The 15,880-nt window shown below is 35.1% G+C and overlaps 1 protein-coding gene across 9 annotated transcripts in view; it reads right to left on the bottom strand.

Annotated features, from left to right (window-relative positions):
- Positions 1-15,880, bottom strand: part of MICU3 (mitochondrial calcium uptake family member 3) — a 130,106-nt gene that overhangs the window by 31,042 nt on the left and 83,184 nt on the right. For 7 of the 9 annotated variants that reach the window (XR_014239030.1, XR_014239031.1, XR_014239032.1 and 4 more), the window contains 3 exons: positions 11,458-11,553; positions 5,316-5,416; positions 4,644-4,815 (listed from right to left, as the gene is read on the bottom strand). Coding sequence is in view for 5 of the 9 variants with exons in the window: in XM_082374799.1 (XP_082230925.1) it covers positions 4,644-4,815; positions 5,316-5,416; positions 11,458-11,553 (369 nt within the window). In the remaining 4 variants the exon portion in view is untranslated. The remainder of the gene's footprint in view (positions 1-4,643; positions 4,816-5,315; positions 5,417-11,457; positions 11,554-15,880) is intronic. The other 2 variants (XM_082374800.1, XM_082374801.1) reach the window with 1 other exon arrangement.

The raw sequence follows: 15,880 nt of genomic DNA, 5'->3' as shown, positions 1-15,880 counted from the left end.
AGCATAGGCTATCTTTTTAAACAAATGGTAGTCTACTATATACAATGTTCTAAGTTGTGTTCTTTTTCATTTACTGCATCTTGGAGATCATTCTATATTAGTACATAAAGAATTTTCTTAGTCTTTTTCCAGCTGCACCTTTTCCCATTCTATAGTTACATCATAATTTATTTAACCAGTAACTTACTGCAAGAGGTAGTTTCTGGTATTTAACCAGTATGTTACTGATAGAGGCAGGTAGTTTCCAATCTTTTGCTACAATGCTATAATAAGTAACTTTGTATATATCTACCATTTTATATGAGTGAATATATATGTAGATAAAATTCACAAAAACAGAAAAGCTTTAAGTTCCACATCTTTAAATATTATCTATCAATTCATTTGACAGGGGCTCTAGGTGCTGCGGATATATGAGTGAATAAAAAAGATAAAAACACCAGCCTTCCCGGAGTTTATGTTCTAGTTAGGGGAGACAGACAACAAATAATAAAAATAAGTAAATATCAATACTATTATTTATCCAGATAAACAATGAAAAATAAAAAGTAAATTATATGGTATATTAGAAGACGATAACGCTATGGAAATAAAAACAGATTAAGGGAAGAAGGAATAGGGAATGCCAAGGGAAAGGGTTATAATTTATCTACTAGATTATTACTTAACATAGTAAGTTACATATTATTTATATAATAGGTGAGTCTTTATATATTAGATTGGAAGGGTAGGCCTCATTGAGAAATAACGTAGTGAGTGATATACACAGCATATCTAAGAGAAGAGCATTCTGGGCAGAGAAAAGAACACACACAAAACCCCTGAGACAGCAGGTTGCCTGGTACTGAGAAACAGTAAAGTAGCCAGTGTGGCTGGAGCAAAGCGAGGACAGGGGAGAATGGCAGGAAGTGAGGTCTCAGGTAATGAGGGAGCAGCCTGTGTAGGCCTTGGAGGCCGCTGTAAGGAGAAAAATGGGGAGTTACTATGATAAGATCTGAATCATGGTATAAAGCACTTCCTTAAATGCTGAACGGGGAGTGGATGGCAGGGAGGCAAAGTTGGAGGCAGAGAGGTGACTTAGGAGGCAACTGACCTGGGTGGTAGCAGTGCAGGTGGCAAGGAGTGATCCAATTCTGACAGAAGCAGTGTCAGGAGGATCTGTGATGGATGGTATGTAGAATGAGAGGGAGAAGTCCAGAAATTTTGGCTAGAAAGACTAGGAAGAATGGAGTTTCCATTAATTCAAGCAGGGAAGATGGCGCGTGGAGCAAGATTTTGGGGGGACGCTCAGGAGTTTAGTTTTGCAACTATTAAGCCTGAGATGTCTTCTGGATACTATTGGAGATGCTGAGTAGGCAGTATGAAGTAAAAGACTGAAATTCACGGGAGAAGTTTAAACTGGAGACACAATTTGGAAGTCTATACACCAAAAGTAGTCCTGATTGCACCCCTGAATGCTAGAGTCACACATCCAACTGCCTGAAGAATTTCTTCAAGTGGATACCTCATAGGAATCTCAAATTTAACTTGTCCAAAATAAAACCATTGATTCTTTCTGAATCCCAAGCTTGTAGTCTTGCTTAGCTCAATAAATGGCAGCACTGTTTGATCATGTGGTTCAGGCCAAAACCTAGGAGTTCTTCATGATTCCGCTTGTTCCATCATATTGCAGTCTAATCCAGCAACACGTTCTATCAGCTCTACTTTTCAAATGACCCAATATCTGACCACTTTTCCCTAGTTTCACCCTGGTCCAAACCATGCTCATCTCTTACCTATACTCCTATTATAACAACATCCTAACTTGCCTTCTTCTTTCAAAGCTGGGCCAACTGAAGTCTATTCTGTATACACCAGCCACGATGATCTTTTGAGACATGAATCAGGTCATATCTGGCTCATGAGTTAGATCAGATTTGAGTGTCACAGTAGACAGCAAATACTCACTGAATAAATACTTGTTGAATGAACAAACATGACACCTATGTTCTAAAACAAGATTGGCAAACTTTTTCTATAAAGGGTCAGAGAATAAATATTTTTATTTTTGCAGGTTATATGGTGCGTGTTGCAACTACTCAACTCTACTGTTACAGCACAAAAGCAGCCAGAGACAATCCATTAAAAGAATGAGCGTGGCTATGTTCCAATAAAACTTTATTTACAAAAATAGGAAGTAGGTAGTTTACTTACCACTGCTTTAAAGTTTAAATACTATAGTAGCTTACCATCACTCTTAGAATCACTATTAGAATAAAATCTAAACTCCTTATTTTGGCCTACACGGTCCTCTGAGACCTGACCCCTATCTATCTCTCCTCCATCTCCTACTATTTCCCCTTCACTGACTTTACCCTTTTGGCAATTTCTCAGATAAAGGAAGCTTTTTCTGCCCCCAGGCCCTTGGTATTTGCTGTTTCCTCTGCCTGGAATGTTCTTTATCCAGATCTTGGCACAGGTCATTCCTCACAGCCTTTCCTCAAAAGCTACCTTCATTGTCTATCTTCTTTTCTAGTCCTCATGACTTTTGGTCCTCTTCATAATATTTATCATTATCTGAAAAGATATCATTTACTATTTTTCCTTTACTTGTTTATTGTATCTCTCCACTAAGATGTGTTTCCATGAGAGAAGGATTTTGCTTATCTTGTCACTTTATCCACGGTGGCTACAATAAGGCCTAGTAAATAGCAGATGTTTAATATCTGCTAGATAAATGAATAGAAATGAAAGTACTTTAGAAATGTAAAGTGCTATTCAAGTACTACTAGTTGTTTTTCTTTTGAGAGAAGGGGATGGCAGGTGAAAAGATGGTAAATATAGAAGTAGGGTGTGTTAGGAATATCACTGGCTTAGAGTCTTGGGTTTGAATCCTTGGGCAACTATCTTACGTACCTGAGAGCCTTAGCTTCCCTTTTTCTAAAAGAAATTTATCAGTATCTGGAAGGTTGTTCTAATGATTGATGAGATAATGCAAAAAAAAAAAAATCAGAATCAATGCTGGTTCACTTACCATATTTTCCTTTTCTTACTGTAATGATTTGTTACATTTAAGATACCTCTATCAATTAGAAGTTTTCAGAAGCTGAATTTAACTTAAAAGAAAACTTTTAATTTTTAAATTTTTTATTTTTTGGCTGTGCCACACGGCTTGCATGATCTTAGTTCCCTGACCAGGGATCGAACTCGGGCCATGGCAGTGAAAGCACATAGTCCTAACCACTGGACTGGCAGGGAATTCCCCTCCCCCAAACTTTTTATTTTGAAATAATTTTAAATGTAAAAAAATCGTTGCAAAAACAGTACAAAGAGTTCCCTAAACACTTCACCCTGGAATTGATTTTTTTGAATTTCAGATTTTTATAAGTTTCCAGTGGATAAAAGAAAAAAAAGCATAATCTTCAAGGCCCTAAATAATACACTCGTAGCTTGACAAAACAGTACAATTTCTGATATTTATTTTTAGGGAAGTGTCTATGAATTGGAAAAAATTTACTTCAACATGTAAAACAGATAAAAGACCCCTAAGTGATTACATAAACTAATAGTCAAATGCATCAAGTCCTTTTTTCCTCATTCCGTAGGGGACCTGCAGAATTGTTAGCACCATCACAGTGTACCAATTTTAAACAAAGTCAAACTGTTTGCAAGTTTTTCTTGGATAGATTAACTTGATCCTTCTACAAACACAAATAGAAGGCAATATATCCAAAACATCCCATGCTTGAAGGGGTACTTGTAACACCAGTTCTATTTGGTTGCAGTGATGCACTCAAATACCGCTAGATAATGCAACTGCTCAGAACTGCTGACAAAACATTTGCTACTAAACAAATAGACAATCAGTTGTCCTAGGTTCTTAACCATTCATGCCATCCAAACTCTTTGAAAAACCTCACTTCAACTACTGATAAGATCACTCACTCATCAATAGCCGTCTTCTAATGACCTTTTATTAAGGGTATTATAGAAATGAATAAAGTGTGACTGAAATGATGTCAGTATAAACTGTTTTATATGAGGTGATGTTTACATAGTAGTCAAAGCTTATAGCTCAATAGAATTCTCTTGAAAAGTGATATCCATAATGTGAATAAAACAACTGCTAATAACCTTAAAGGTTTTCAGCATGTCTAAGAAAAATATGGATATCTACCCAGAATTTTATTATTTTTTAAAAAAATTTATTATTTATTTATTTTTGGCTGTGTTGGGTCTTTGTTGCTGCATGTGGGCTTTCTCTAGCTGCAGTGACTGGGGGCTTCTCACTGTGGTGGTTTCTCTTGTTGTGGAGCACGGGCTCTAGGTACGCGGGCTTCAGTAGTTGTGGCGCATGGGCTCAGTTGCTGCGCAGCATGTGGGATCTTCCCAGACCAGGGCTTGAACCCATGTCCCCTGCATTGGCAGGTGGATTCTTAACCACTGTGCCACCAGGGAAGTCCCAACCCAGAATTTTAAATTAATCCATTTTAAAGTTTAGCCAGAGCCCTTAAGACACAGAGGAAAGAAGGATGGAATATACCCAAAGAATCTATTAATCCACAGAGGAGCAAAGGAACTAACAGAAGGACAATATATTTTACAGACCTATATAATTACAAGGTAATAACATATGTAACAAAATAAAAATGGGGATTAGATACCTTTTCTTCAGGTATACTATAACGCACATTTTCCAAAAATACTGATGTATTTTCCACATTTGTGTATCGTAAAAGAATATGAGCAAAATCTTCTTCACTGATAGTATTCATCCCATTAGAGTAGGAAAGGAATTCTATTTCTAGAACTTCTGTTTGGAGGTTATCCATGAATCTATGACAAAAATACATAAACAATGAATAAGATAAATGAAGAGTGTTGGTAACAGATGGTACTTAGCCTCTCAGGACTTTGGCTTCTTCATCTGTAAAATGGGCATAACAAGAATATCTTGCAGGGTAGTGATGAGACTTAAAGGAGTTAATGTGCCCTGCCTCGTGTTTACTGCAGCAAACACTGTATACATGCCTATTATTATTATTACTGCAGCTTACTGAGACTGAGGAATTGGTAATATTCTTTCTTCTGAATATATAGGAAATAATCAATCCAGATATCTGGATATTTCTCCTCATTCAGTGACTTCCTGTTACATTTATCAGTAGAACTACTGGTACACAAGCACTGACGGGAGTGGATATTTGTTATACAGTATCTTTAGTTAAGATGAAAGCAGCAAAGGGGTGAGTGTCACTGCACTAAATGATTCCTAAAGACCTTCCTGACTTTAGCATGTTAACATTTTTCAATACAAATATAAAAATTAAGCTCACCTATAAAAATCTTCAAAGTTGAGCTCAGCTTTTCCTTTCTTTCCAAAAAAGTGTACAAGAAGTGTAGTATCTGTTACTAAGTTTGTAATGTCATCAGCACGCTTTAAAAAAAATCACAATTTAAAGGTTAGCTGCAATAAAACAAAACAGAATAGAGATATAATATCCCCCAAAGAACATAAATACATTAACATTAGAATGAAAAGCAGAAGGATGTATTAATACATGCCATTACAGTTAAAAAGTTCAAAATTTGAAAACAGAAATACAGATGAAATTGATGTTTATCCTCAAAAAACTTAAAGTTATGATTATATTAAGAAGTCTTCAACCACAAATTGTGCATATAGGGTATCTATAGTTTAAATTATCTAAAATAGTTAAAATCCTTTAGTAATCATCAAATATTTTATTTTTATTTAAGTAATCTACTTTGGATTTTCCTAATCAACCTGAAAAATTCCTTCATTTAGGATGTCCAAAAGAGGTAAATTCCTCAGATTATTGAACATATAGGGCTGACAAAAGAAGGGCCTCAAGCTTCGCAAAATAGTTTCCTTGAACCATGATTCTTCCCTATTGTATTCTTATCCATGACACTTTAAATGGAAGATACTGTATTTTGAAAGAGAAACTACAGTAATATTACCTTGGAATTTATATCATCTATAATTTTTTCCAAAGAAAAGTCTTACATTATTTTTTGAATGGATAAGAAATTAATTCCAGAGGATTTTCCCTTCCCCATTCAACTTGATAAACAAGTTCCAACAAATGTATTCTTAAAATAGCTTAATTATAGTCCTTATAAAGTTTAATGGCCTGAGAAAATCTTCCCTCTTTAATGTAGCTTTATAGGTTTCCTTTTGCTTCCCTCCTTCCCATCCCATTCCCTTTCCTTCCTTCTTTCTCTTTCCTTCCTTCTTCACTTGGCCATTAACTCATACCTATCTGATAAACTCAGTTACAAAAATAATAAAATTCAAGTGATTATAACCTCTCCCCATGTATTATCCTGGGAAATCTAAGAAAAAGTAAGAGGTTAAATAATAAGTATCATTTTCTATATTTAAAAATAACTGCAAATGTCCATCTAAATGTACATATTTGAAACTATTACTTCTTGACCAGAATCAGGATACCACTCCATAGAAAACGTAAGAAATAGAAAATATATACTTCTCTTCAAAGCATCCGTCGTCTTCCATGTTCCCTGATATAGTCTCATCTTACCCATCTTCCAAACACTAAATTTGGTAATCTTTTGATTCCTCCTAGCCCCCTTCCCAATCTTTCATGAAGATAGCCATTTTTATCCTTCATAACATTTGTTGGGTCTTTATTTCCCTTCTCCCTAGACCAAATATTATTCTTCTCTTGTAACGACTAGAATGGAGTTATAGAAGACTACATCTTCTGATAGGCTTTTTCCCCTCCAACATGCCCTCTTTTAATCCATGAAACTATGTTTCTAAAGTGATCTTTCTGCTACACGGATTACTCATGTCTCTCTTAAAGACTCTTTAAAACATGTAGGGTATCTTCTACTTTAAATTATCTAAAATTGTTGAGATTCTTTAGTAGTCACCTATGTAGTCTATATCTGTAATTTAGTTTGGATTTTTCTAAATAATCTCTAGAATGTAACCTCCTAATAATTGGTTTGGATGATCTCTACTACTTCTTATTTGAGTTTGCTGACAAGTTCCAAGTATTCTCAGGAGCTGGAATAACCGAGAAGTTCCCTATAATATAACCAACTCCTTTGATCTGATAGTGGTTTGATCTGATCACTTGGGGGAAAACGACACAGCCAGGAAGCCAGGTGTCACATACTATCTTTTAAATATACCTTCCTGAACAAGCTTATTATGAATGTTGAGGAATATTAGTGGTGCCAGTCTTTCAAGGCCCCTTATGTGACAGATCAGTGTAATTTTTGAGTAGTGCTCAAAAGGCACTACTATTATACTTTCACCAGTAGCTTTAAGTTGAGAAGGTAGACTGATGTAATGGAAGGAGGACAGGATTTAAAATCAGAAGACCTGAGTTCACTGACTTTTTTGATCGTCAGCTTCCTTATCTGTAAAATGGGAAAAACCCTATCTACAATAACCATTTTCAGGATAAGGTTAGAATATGAATGTAAATGAAATATATACATGTTCTTATTGGTAGTCATAAGATGCTTTGGACAAAAGCATTAAGACCTTTGTGGGGGGAGAAGGTAGCTTGTTAATTATAGACATTCTTTTGTGATCATGTATAATCAAATCTAATCAGTTTATTATCCAAGGAACAGCTTAATTTAGTAGGGGGAGGAAATATTTGAGAAGGCATGCCTAAATGGACCATAACAGTGGAGGCTCGAGCCAATCAGAGGTCAGCATGAAGAACTGGGGTATCCATCTGGAAGAGAGAGCGGTGGAATGTGGAAGAGGGGCAAAGTGGCTGAGAAGAGGAGCAGGGATAAGGTCTTAGAACAAGTTGCTACTTCACAAATAAGCAGTAGCGTGGTGAGCAAATAGGATGATGAACTCAAGAGTCAGATTTCTGCTTTGAATTCTGACTTTTTTCCTCATTAGTTAAGTGACCTTGGGGAAGTTAATCTCACTGAGGACATAATTATCCTCAGGAACAACAATAGTACTTACCCTAAATGGTCGTTGTGAGGATGAGATAACTCACGTTAGTCAGCACTATAACTGGCATATTGTAAATGTTCAGTAAGTGTTAGCTATTATTATTTATTTCTGACAAATCAGTATATTCCAAGAAGTTGAAAAAGGACTAGACAAGACAGAAAATAATGTTGGAGCTTAATGCAAAAAAATATTTTTACATGGTATACTCTTGCTTCTTTTGTGTTATTGAAACTACACATATATGTTATATAGATCTAAAAAAATGCCTTAAAATGAGAGGATAAAGGAACACCAAAAGTTAGAGAACCCTGATAACATAACTATGGAATGTTTTCCTCTAGTGTTGTCATGTTCCTTACCTCGAGACATAATACACTGAAATGAGGTGGCTTTGTTTTACACAGGTTTTAAATAATGACCTCATTCGGCCAGTTTTTCTCATGCCCATTGAGCAGAGCAAATCTTCATTTACAGTCTTTCATCATCGATATCTTATTAGACTTAGGTTGCTCTTATCCAGATAATCCAGACCCACAGAGGCATAAACAATAGTTTGACATTAGAGAGAAAAATTAGAAAATGGAAATGGTGAACACCTTTTCCCCCCATTCAGTGAAACAGAGTGCTGCTGGGAGTCACTGACAACTGTACCAGTGTCCTTGGTGTCCTAACTGTGTTACATAACTTAAATCTCAGGAGAGCTGAGACAAAAATAGAGACTTTATCCCTTTGATTCTTGTGCTCATTGTTAAAATAAAATGAATTCAGGTGTTTTCATATCAAAGCAAGAAAAAGCCACAAAAGAACCCCATGAGAGGTCAATATCTAACTTTGTTTTGATTAAAAATTATTTTAAATGATTTCATCAAAAATGGAATAAACAAATTTAAAAACTTGCATAAAATAAAAATATATCAAGCTATTAAAGAGTTTTAAGGAATTCTTTCAATGTATTTTTATTGATTACTATATGATAATAATCTTATCAAGCTCTATTCATGGGCTGGAGGAAATTGTCAAACTCTTGATGTGTTAGGAAGGTTTTAAATAACCTACTGAAACTTATTAAGGGTTAGTAAAGTTTAAAGCAGATAAGAAAAAAATTTTAATTTCATCTGTAAAGCTCAAAACAATTTTTGTAACTCTGGTACTCACAGACTCTATTCAAAAGCTGCACGATAGACATATTGTACTATGAATTCATTATCTATTATTTTGGTTAGAAAGTGGTATCAGCTGTGGTATTCAAATTTTCATTATAACATGGTTTTACTATCACTGAAAAAAAATTTATGGTTAGAAATAGCTCTGGAATAAGAATATGAGAGGCTAATCTCAAATTTACCTACATTATGTAAAGAGAACTGCTTTATCTCAATATTTACATTTTAAATATAAGAGGAACAAAGAAATACAAATAGATTTCTAAGCTTTCTTTCTGAACTAATTCGAATCCTGAAGTACTGACAGTATAAACAATTCAATGTTTCACTGGCATCAGTAGTAACCTATAAGGAATTATAATGAGTTGTAATTTAACTACAGCTAATTCTCAATTATCTTCTCTAATGTGGGAGGGCAGTAACAGAGATGATCCCCCAATAATTATTTTACTTGGAAACACAATATAAGTTTTGTTTTCTTCTTTTTCTTCGTACTTCTCTCCATCAAATTTATTTTCATGATGTTTGAGTCAATTCATTAATTGATTTAGCAGCTTATGATTACAGTGTGGATTGATTACAGTTAATGGTGTGCTAGTGAACTGGCTCTCTAGGAAAATAAAAAAGCCTGATTTGTAGTGTTTGCCAACGTCTATGGTAGTAACACGCCTATCATGGTCAATTTGAAGGTACCAACGGAATGTCACAGAATGCTGAGTTGGGAAGAGATGTGCAGAACTAGCTCTGGGAAGCTGTAAAAGCCAGCTCCAGCACACATCAGATAGAGCAATAAACATCTTCAAAAGATCTTATGCAAATCTTATATAAGATCTTTGAGTATATGTAAGAGCTGACTGGTCTTCTGATATTACCAAGATTTAAATTAAATTTGACATATAATAAGCAGATTGTGCCTAACTGTGAGAATTTCTAGCAGAGTTAAATGGGATTGAAGATCAGTTGGGGGCTGAGAGGTGGACAGCCTATGGTGGGAAAAGACAGCAGGACACGACTGCTAATTTGAAGTTGGCACAGCAGGCTTGTAGGGGCTCTAAGGACTAGTGTCCCCCGTTGCTCTTACTTTCAGGCACTGACTACTATATGCCTACATAAATGATTACAGAATTAAGCACTTCTAAAATGTGTGTAAATGGACTATCTATTAGCACTTTACGCCTAAAAATAGCTAAAATTTAAAAGGTAATTTTTAAAGATTAATAATTGCTGGTCATAATTACATCATATTTACATATCACAGACTATATATAGGGAAGAATGCTTTATTTATTTGTTTTAGGACTTTAAAATTGTGCACAAGTGACAAAATTAACATTTACAAGTGTTTGCCCTGCTCTAGAGGTGTCCACTGAGTAACACTGTGTATGTGGGTAACAGAATTCACTCCAATTCACTTCTCTAGATATTTTTAAGTATAACTTTTAAAAGTCAAACTTTAGAAAAAGAAACGAGAAGCCAACTTTCAAGAGAAAAAGATAATGAAAAAATACAGCTCTTGGTGTTTACTGAAAAGTCCTTTGCGGTAAGCCAGACAGCCATCTCTAATAAAGTTCTTAAAAATTCTTAATAGGGAACATAGAAAAGCATTTAATCTACAAGACATAGCCCATCTTTTAAAATGACAAACCCCTATTAACAGTGCCATAATGAGAGTGGGGTGGTGGGGACAGTCCACCTGAGGGCAGCAAAAAGGTATGTGTCTCTGTGGAATTCGAAAACAATAATGAATGATATAATGGTCAGTCTACTTTTAATTTTCCATACACTGGCAATCCTAACCAATGTCAAGGTAAAATGTCCTCCCTTCCCTGACTGACTGCTGTTAGCACACCTCCCCCATGCCCACCCTTGGTAAGCCACTCGCTATTAATATTAGGAAATTTGATTTTAAATCTACCATAACTCTAAAGCATTAGCTATCTTTTACCAAGTTAGAAGTTTCAGCATTTCATGTAACATTGCAAATTATAAGGTTAAAAGGTTCAGTGAAACTATAAAATAGTATTTGCAAATTTCCTGAAAGTGATCTTTAAGTGAAAAAGAACAGTATTTCCTTTTAATTAAGTTGGAAAGTCATGTTTTCTACAAGAAGCGAGTGGATTTACTATGGACTATTACAGGTGACCTTGCCGCCCCTGCCAGCACAGTTGACATATTCAAATATACCAATTTATATATAGGAATTATTGCTTTACTGGAGAAAAAGGGAAAATATAAAATATATTTTGGTTTCATCACTGTGACTCGAAAATGAAATGAGGACTAGATTAACAAAATGGCAAATAGTACAAGGACCTGGTTGAGGTTTAATTATACCTCTGCGAGGTCTGAAAAGAGTGCTTGGCTTGTATTACGTCTCAGTGTATCCCAATAGCTTCTGGAGACATGTTCCTCAGCATCTGTTTTAAGTACCTGTAGAAGTTTTAAGAAGCACAACTGAAATCTAAAGAATAGTCAGAAACAATGATAATTTATACAGTTTAAATCTCTTATAGCCAACCTTGAAAAGAAAACACATTAGCTTACCTTTTTTGTTTTCTGCTGCACACAGCAGTATTATATTACATCACTGGTAAACCCAGGGCATTTTCAAAGGTGTAATGGTATATAACCACTGTTTCTAAGTACAATGTGGCTTTGTCAATAAGAATCACATTCTTCACCCCTGCCCCATGCCCTTCTAATGAAACATACATAACTTCTAACAAAGTGTGAAATAAAAATTTTATTCACACCTTGTGTGAAGTAAATTCATTTGGAGAAGATTTTGGTAATTTTATAGCAACCTATAAAAATTAAGCTTAATTTAAAAATGCATCATTGTTGGTTAGCATATATTATGTTAGTGCATCAAAGAATCAAAATGACCATATCCATACTTCAGAGAAACTAAATTTAAATTAATCGAAAACTTGTCAAAAAGAAATATGCAAGTTGAAGGCAAACCACTCAAAGCTGATCAGGGATTTGGTGTCTGTTGTAAATAGATCAGGTACTTTCTGATCTATTCCAAGGACAGAGCACTAGCTTCTATCTCGGTACAGGCTAGTCTAAAGCAGGCGATATGAGAATTAAGAGGCTAGTCTAAAGCAGGCGATATCAGAATTAAGAAGTGTAGTCTAATCTTTACATGAAATGTAGAACTACAGGCTTAACTTGGGTCTCTATAAACAGAAATAATTAAATGTGGTTTCTCTCAGGATTTACCAGGAAAGATTTCACAGATTCTCAGGCTTGGTCTTCTTTGGGTTATTGTGAGAAGAAAATGCTGCATGATGAATTTAGGAGTGAGTGGCTGATGATGAGAGAATTCTTATTTTTGTGTGTGTGTTAGTTTTCAGAAGTCCAGTGCCACTAATACAATTATAAGCATCTGGGAATTATTTCAAAGATCTGTGTTTTAATTCATTATTATGAACTAGAAAACACTGCCTACTGCCCATATTTTAATAAACTCTTAATAAAATGTTAATAATAAAGTATTATTAAGCAGGAATCACTTATATAACATAGATGTATTTATTACCATAAGTGTAAATGTAGCAATGTGGCAGAGAATCTACTCGTCACCCCCTTTAGTAACTAAGTAAGCTGTAACCAAGTAAAATTAACTGAGTGTAGCACTAGCACAGTTCATTTTCTTTTACACAGATATAGCAGAACCTCAATAGATGGTAACTAGATTAAATACTCTGCGAAGTTATCTAAATATTTTGAATGTGGATATATTTTTAAACTGTAATGTAGAAAGGCAGTATATAGTTAAGAAAAGGACTGTTAAACCAATCTAACTAGAAAATGAGGCTCACGACACTATTATTAGGAGGGTAACAGGAACGACGCGCTTGGTGAAGCCAGGCCTCTCCCCTACTTCCAAACCCTGGTCACCCTCACCCCTGCCCCACCCACACAGACTTTGATGACATTAAAAATACTTACAACATATGAAAGGATAAAATTGGTTTGACAAACTATATTGACACGGATCTCTATAGGAAAAAATGTACGTTGTGAGCCTAGAAAAGGGAGGGAGGGAGGGAGGAAGGAAGGAAAAGAGCAAGAGAGGGAGGAAGGAGGGAGCCATAGTGTGAAAAGTTCATATACCGGAATCCTAACCCCCCAGGTGATGGTATTAGGAGGAGGTGGGGCCTTTGGGAGGTGATTAGGTCGTGAGGGCAGAGCCTTCATGGTTGGGATTAGTGCTCTTAGAAAAGGGGTCTGAGAGAGCTCCCTTGCCCCCTTCCACCATGTGAGGACACAGTGGGAAGGTGCCACCTATGAACCAGGAAGCAGGCCCTCATCAGCTGCCACAATGAATCTGCTGGTTGGGTGATTTTGGACTTCCCAGCTCTCAGAACTATGAAAAATGATTATTCGTTATAAGCCACCCATTTTAAGGTATTTTTGTTATAGCAGCTCAAAACAAAGACAGAAGGAAAGAAGGAAGGAAGTAAAATAAGGGAGAAAGGGAAGCTAGAAGGAAGGAAGAAAAAGGAAGCTAGGGGAAAAAAGACAGACTTAGAGATGGGACTCTATCACTGTGGTAAGCAGAACAGAGGCTCCCTAAAGCGGCCCATGTCCGGACAGGTAAATACCCTACACAAAGTAAGGGTCTGCGAAACGGTACACTCAGAGGTTAGGCAAACTAGGAAAAAAACCCCAAAATAGTAGCCCACAGAATCAGGCGGTCAACTGTCTTTGCTATTAGTGATATTTTAAAACACAGAAAAATATAAACAAACAAAAGAAAACTACATCTTTATAATCTGTCCCACTATGACAAGTGTGGCCTGAGAAACCATAACCCGAGAACTGTAATTTAAAGTTACATGGGACTGCAGGTACCTGCAATGTATCATAGAAACAAACATATGAACACAAGTCTTCCCAGGAAAAACACACCCTTAACCCAGCCCTTAAAGAATCCACACAGATGCATTCCAACAAGTACATGCTCATAATAGGAAATTACTAAACATAAAAGAACATAAGCCACCATAAGTAGGAACCAGCAGAAACAACAAACAATAGAACCAGAGCTGCAGACTCTAGATATTGAAATTATTAGATATGGAATACAAAATAAGTTTAATAAGTTTAAAGAATATCAAGTTGTATTTGACAGGACTTTCTAGGAAAAAGGGGCTACCAAAAATTATTAGGCTGATTAGAAAAAAGAACCAAATAAAACTTCTAGAAATGAAAAATGAATCACTGAAATTTAATATCATATTATATATAGCTAGAGAGAAAATCAGTGAACTTGAAGATAATATGAATAAAGTATACAGAATGCAGTGTAAAAAGATAAAAAATATGGCAAATTAAAGAGGAGTTAAGAGACATTAAAACATGAATAGCTATCAAAGCTCTAGAAAGTAATATTAGAGAAAATGGGAAAGCGGCAATATTCAGAGACATATTGGCAGTGGATATTCAAGAAATAATGAAAGCAAGCAATCCTTATATTTAAGAAGCCCAAAAAATTTCATGATAGATAAAAGCAAAAAGAGAGGTAGACTGTAATAAAACTGTAGAATACCAAAGGAAAACAGAATCTTAAAAGCACCCAGAAAGAAAATAGATTGCCTACAAAAGAATAATAATTAGACCCAGAGCTGACTTTTCATTTTCAGCAATAGAAGCCGGAAGACTGGGATGATACCACAATTTGCTGAGAATAAGTGTCAACCCATAATAATATATATAGTAAAATTCTTTCAAAATAACAGCATGTATACATATATTGAATCATTATATTATACACCTGAAACTAATATAATGTTATATGCCAATTCTATCTCAATTAAAACAAACAAACGAATCCACAGAAACAGAAGAGGCTGGTGGTTGCCAGAGGCAGGTGGGAATGGTGGTGGTAGGGAAAGGGGTGAAGGTGGTAAAAAGGTGCGAACTACCAGTTATAAGATAGGTAAGTCTTGGGGATGTAATGTAAAGCATGGTGACTACAGTTAATAATACTGTGCTGTATGCTAGGAGTTGCTAAGAAAATAGGTCTTAAAGTTTTCATCACAAGAAAAAAAAATTCTAACTATGTGAGGGGATGGGTGTCAACTCAACTTACTGTGGTGTTTTGTGAGAAGTACATATAACAAGTTATGTTGTACACCATAAGCTGATACCATGTTATATGTCAACTATATTTCAATAAACTGGGAAAAAATAAAGGGAAAAAAAGAGATTTCCAGAGAGAGGGTTTTTAAAAAAATTTATTAGAAGATCATCACTTGAGGATATACTTTGTGAGTATAAGATTATGAGATTTAGGAATGGGTGAGATTAAAGAGGGAAATACTGAGTAAAGAATAGCAAATATATAAGTAATTAGAAACAAACATGAATGATACATATTTTAGAAGTCTAACTTGTGGGATTAAAAAAAGACAAGGGCAAACGTTCAATTTTAAGTACCCATGCCAGGAGAGGAAAGAACGGTATTAAAGAACTTTTAAAGTCTATTTTTGAGAAAGCGAATAAAGATATGGCCTAATCTAAGACTTTATTATTTTATGTATTCTTATTAAAATTTCAAGAATAACTACACAAAGAAAAGAAATATAGTGAATGTCTTCTAAACTCAAAATAAACCCAGGTAATGCAAAAGAAAGTAAGAAAAGAGAAAAAAAAACAGTATATAGAATGGCTAAAATAAATCCAAATAAGTTAGTAATCACAGTAATGTAAATTGACTGAATTTTCCAATTAAAAAGCATATATT

Source organism: Balaenoptera borealis, assembly GCF_965194805.1.
Source record: "Balaenoptera borealis genome assembly, chromosome: 21".
In the NCBI taxonomy this organism is placed as follows: Eukaryota; Metazoa; Chordata; class Mammalia; order Artiodactyla; family Balaenopteridae; genus Balaenoptera; species Balaenoptera borealis.
This window is presented reverse-complemented; position numbering and strand designations above follow the sequence as displayed.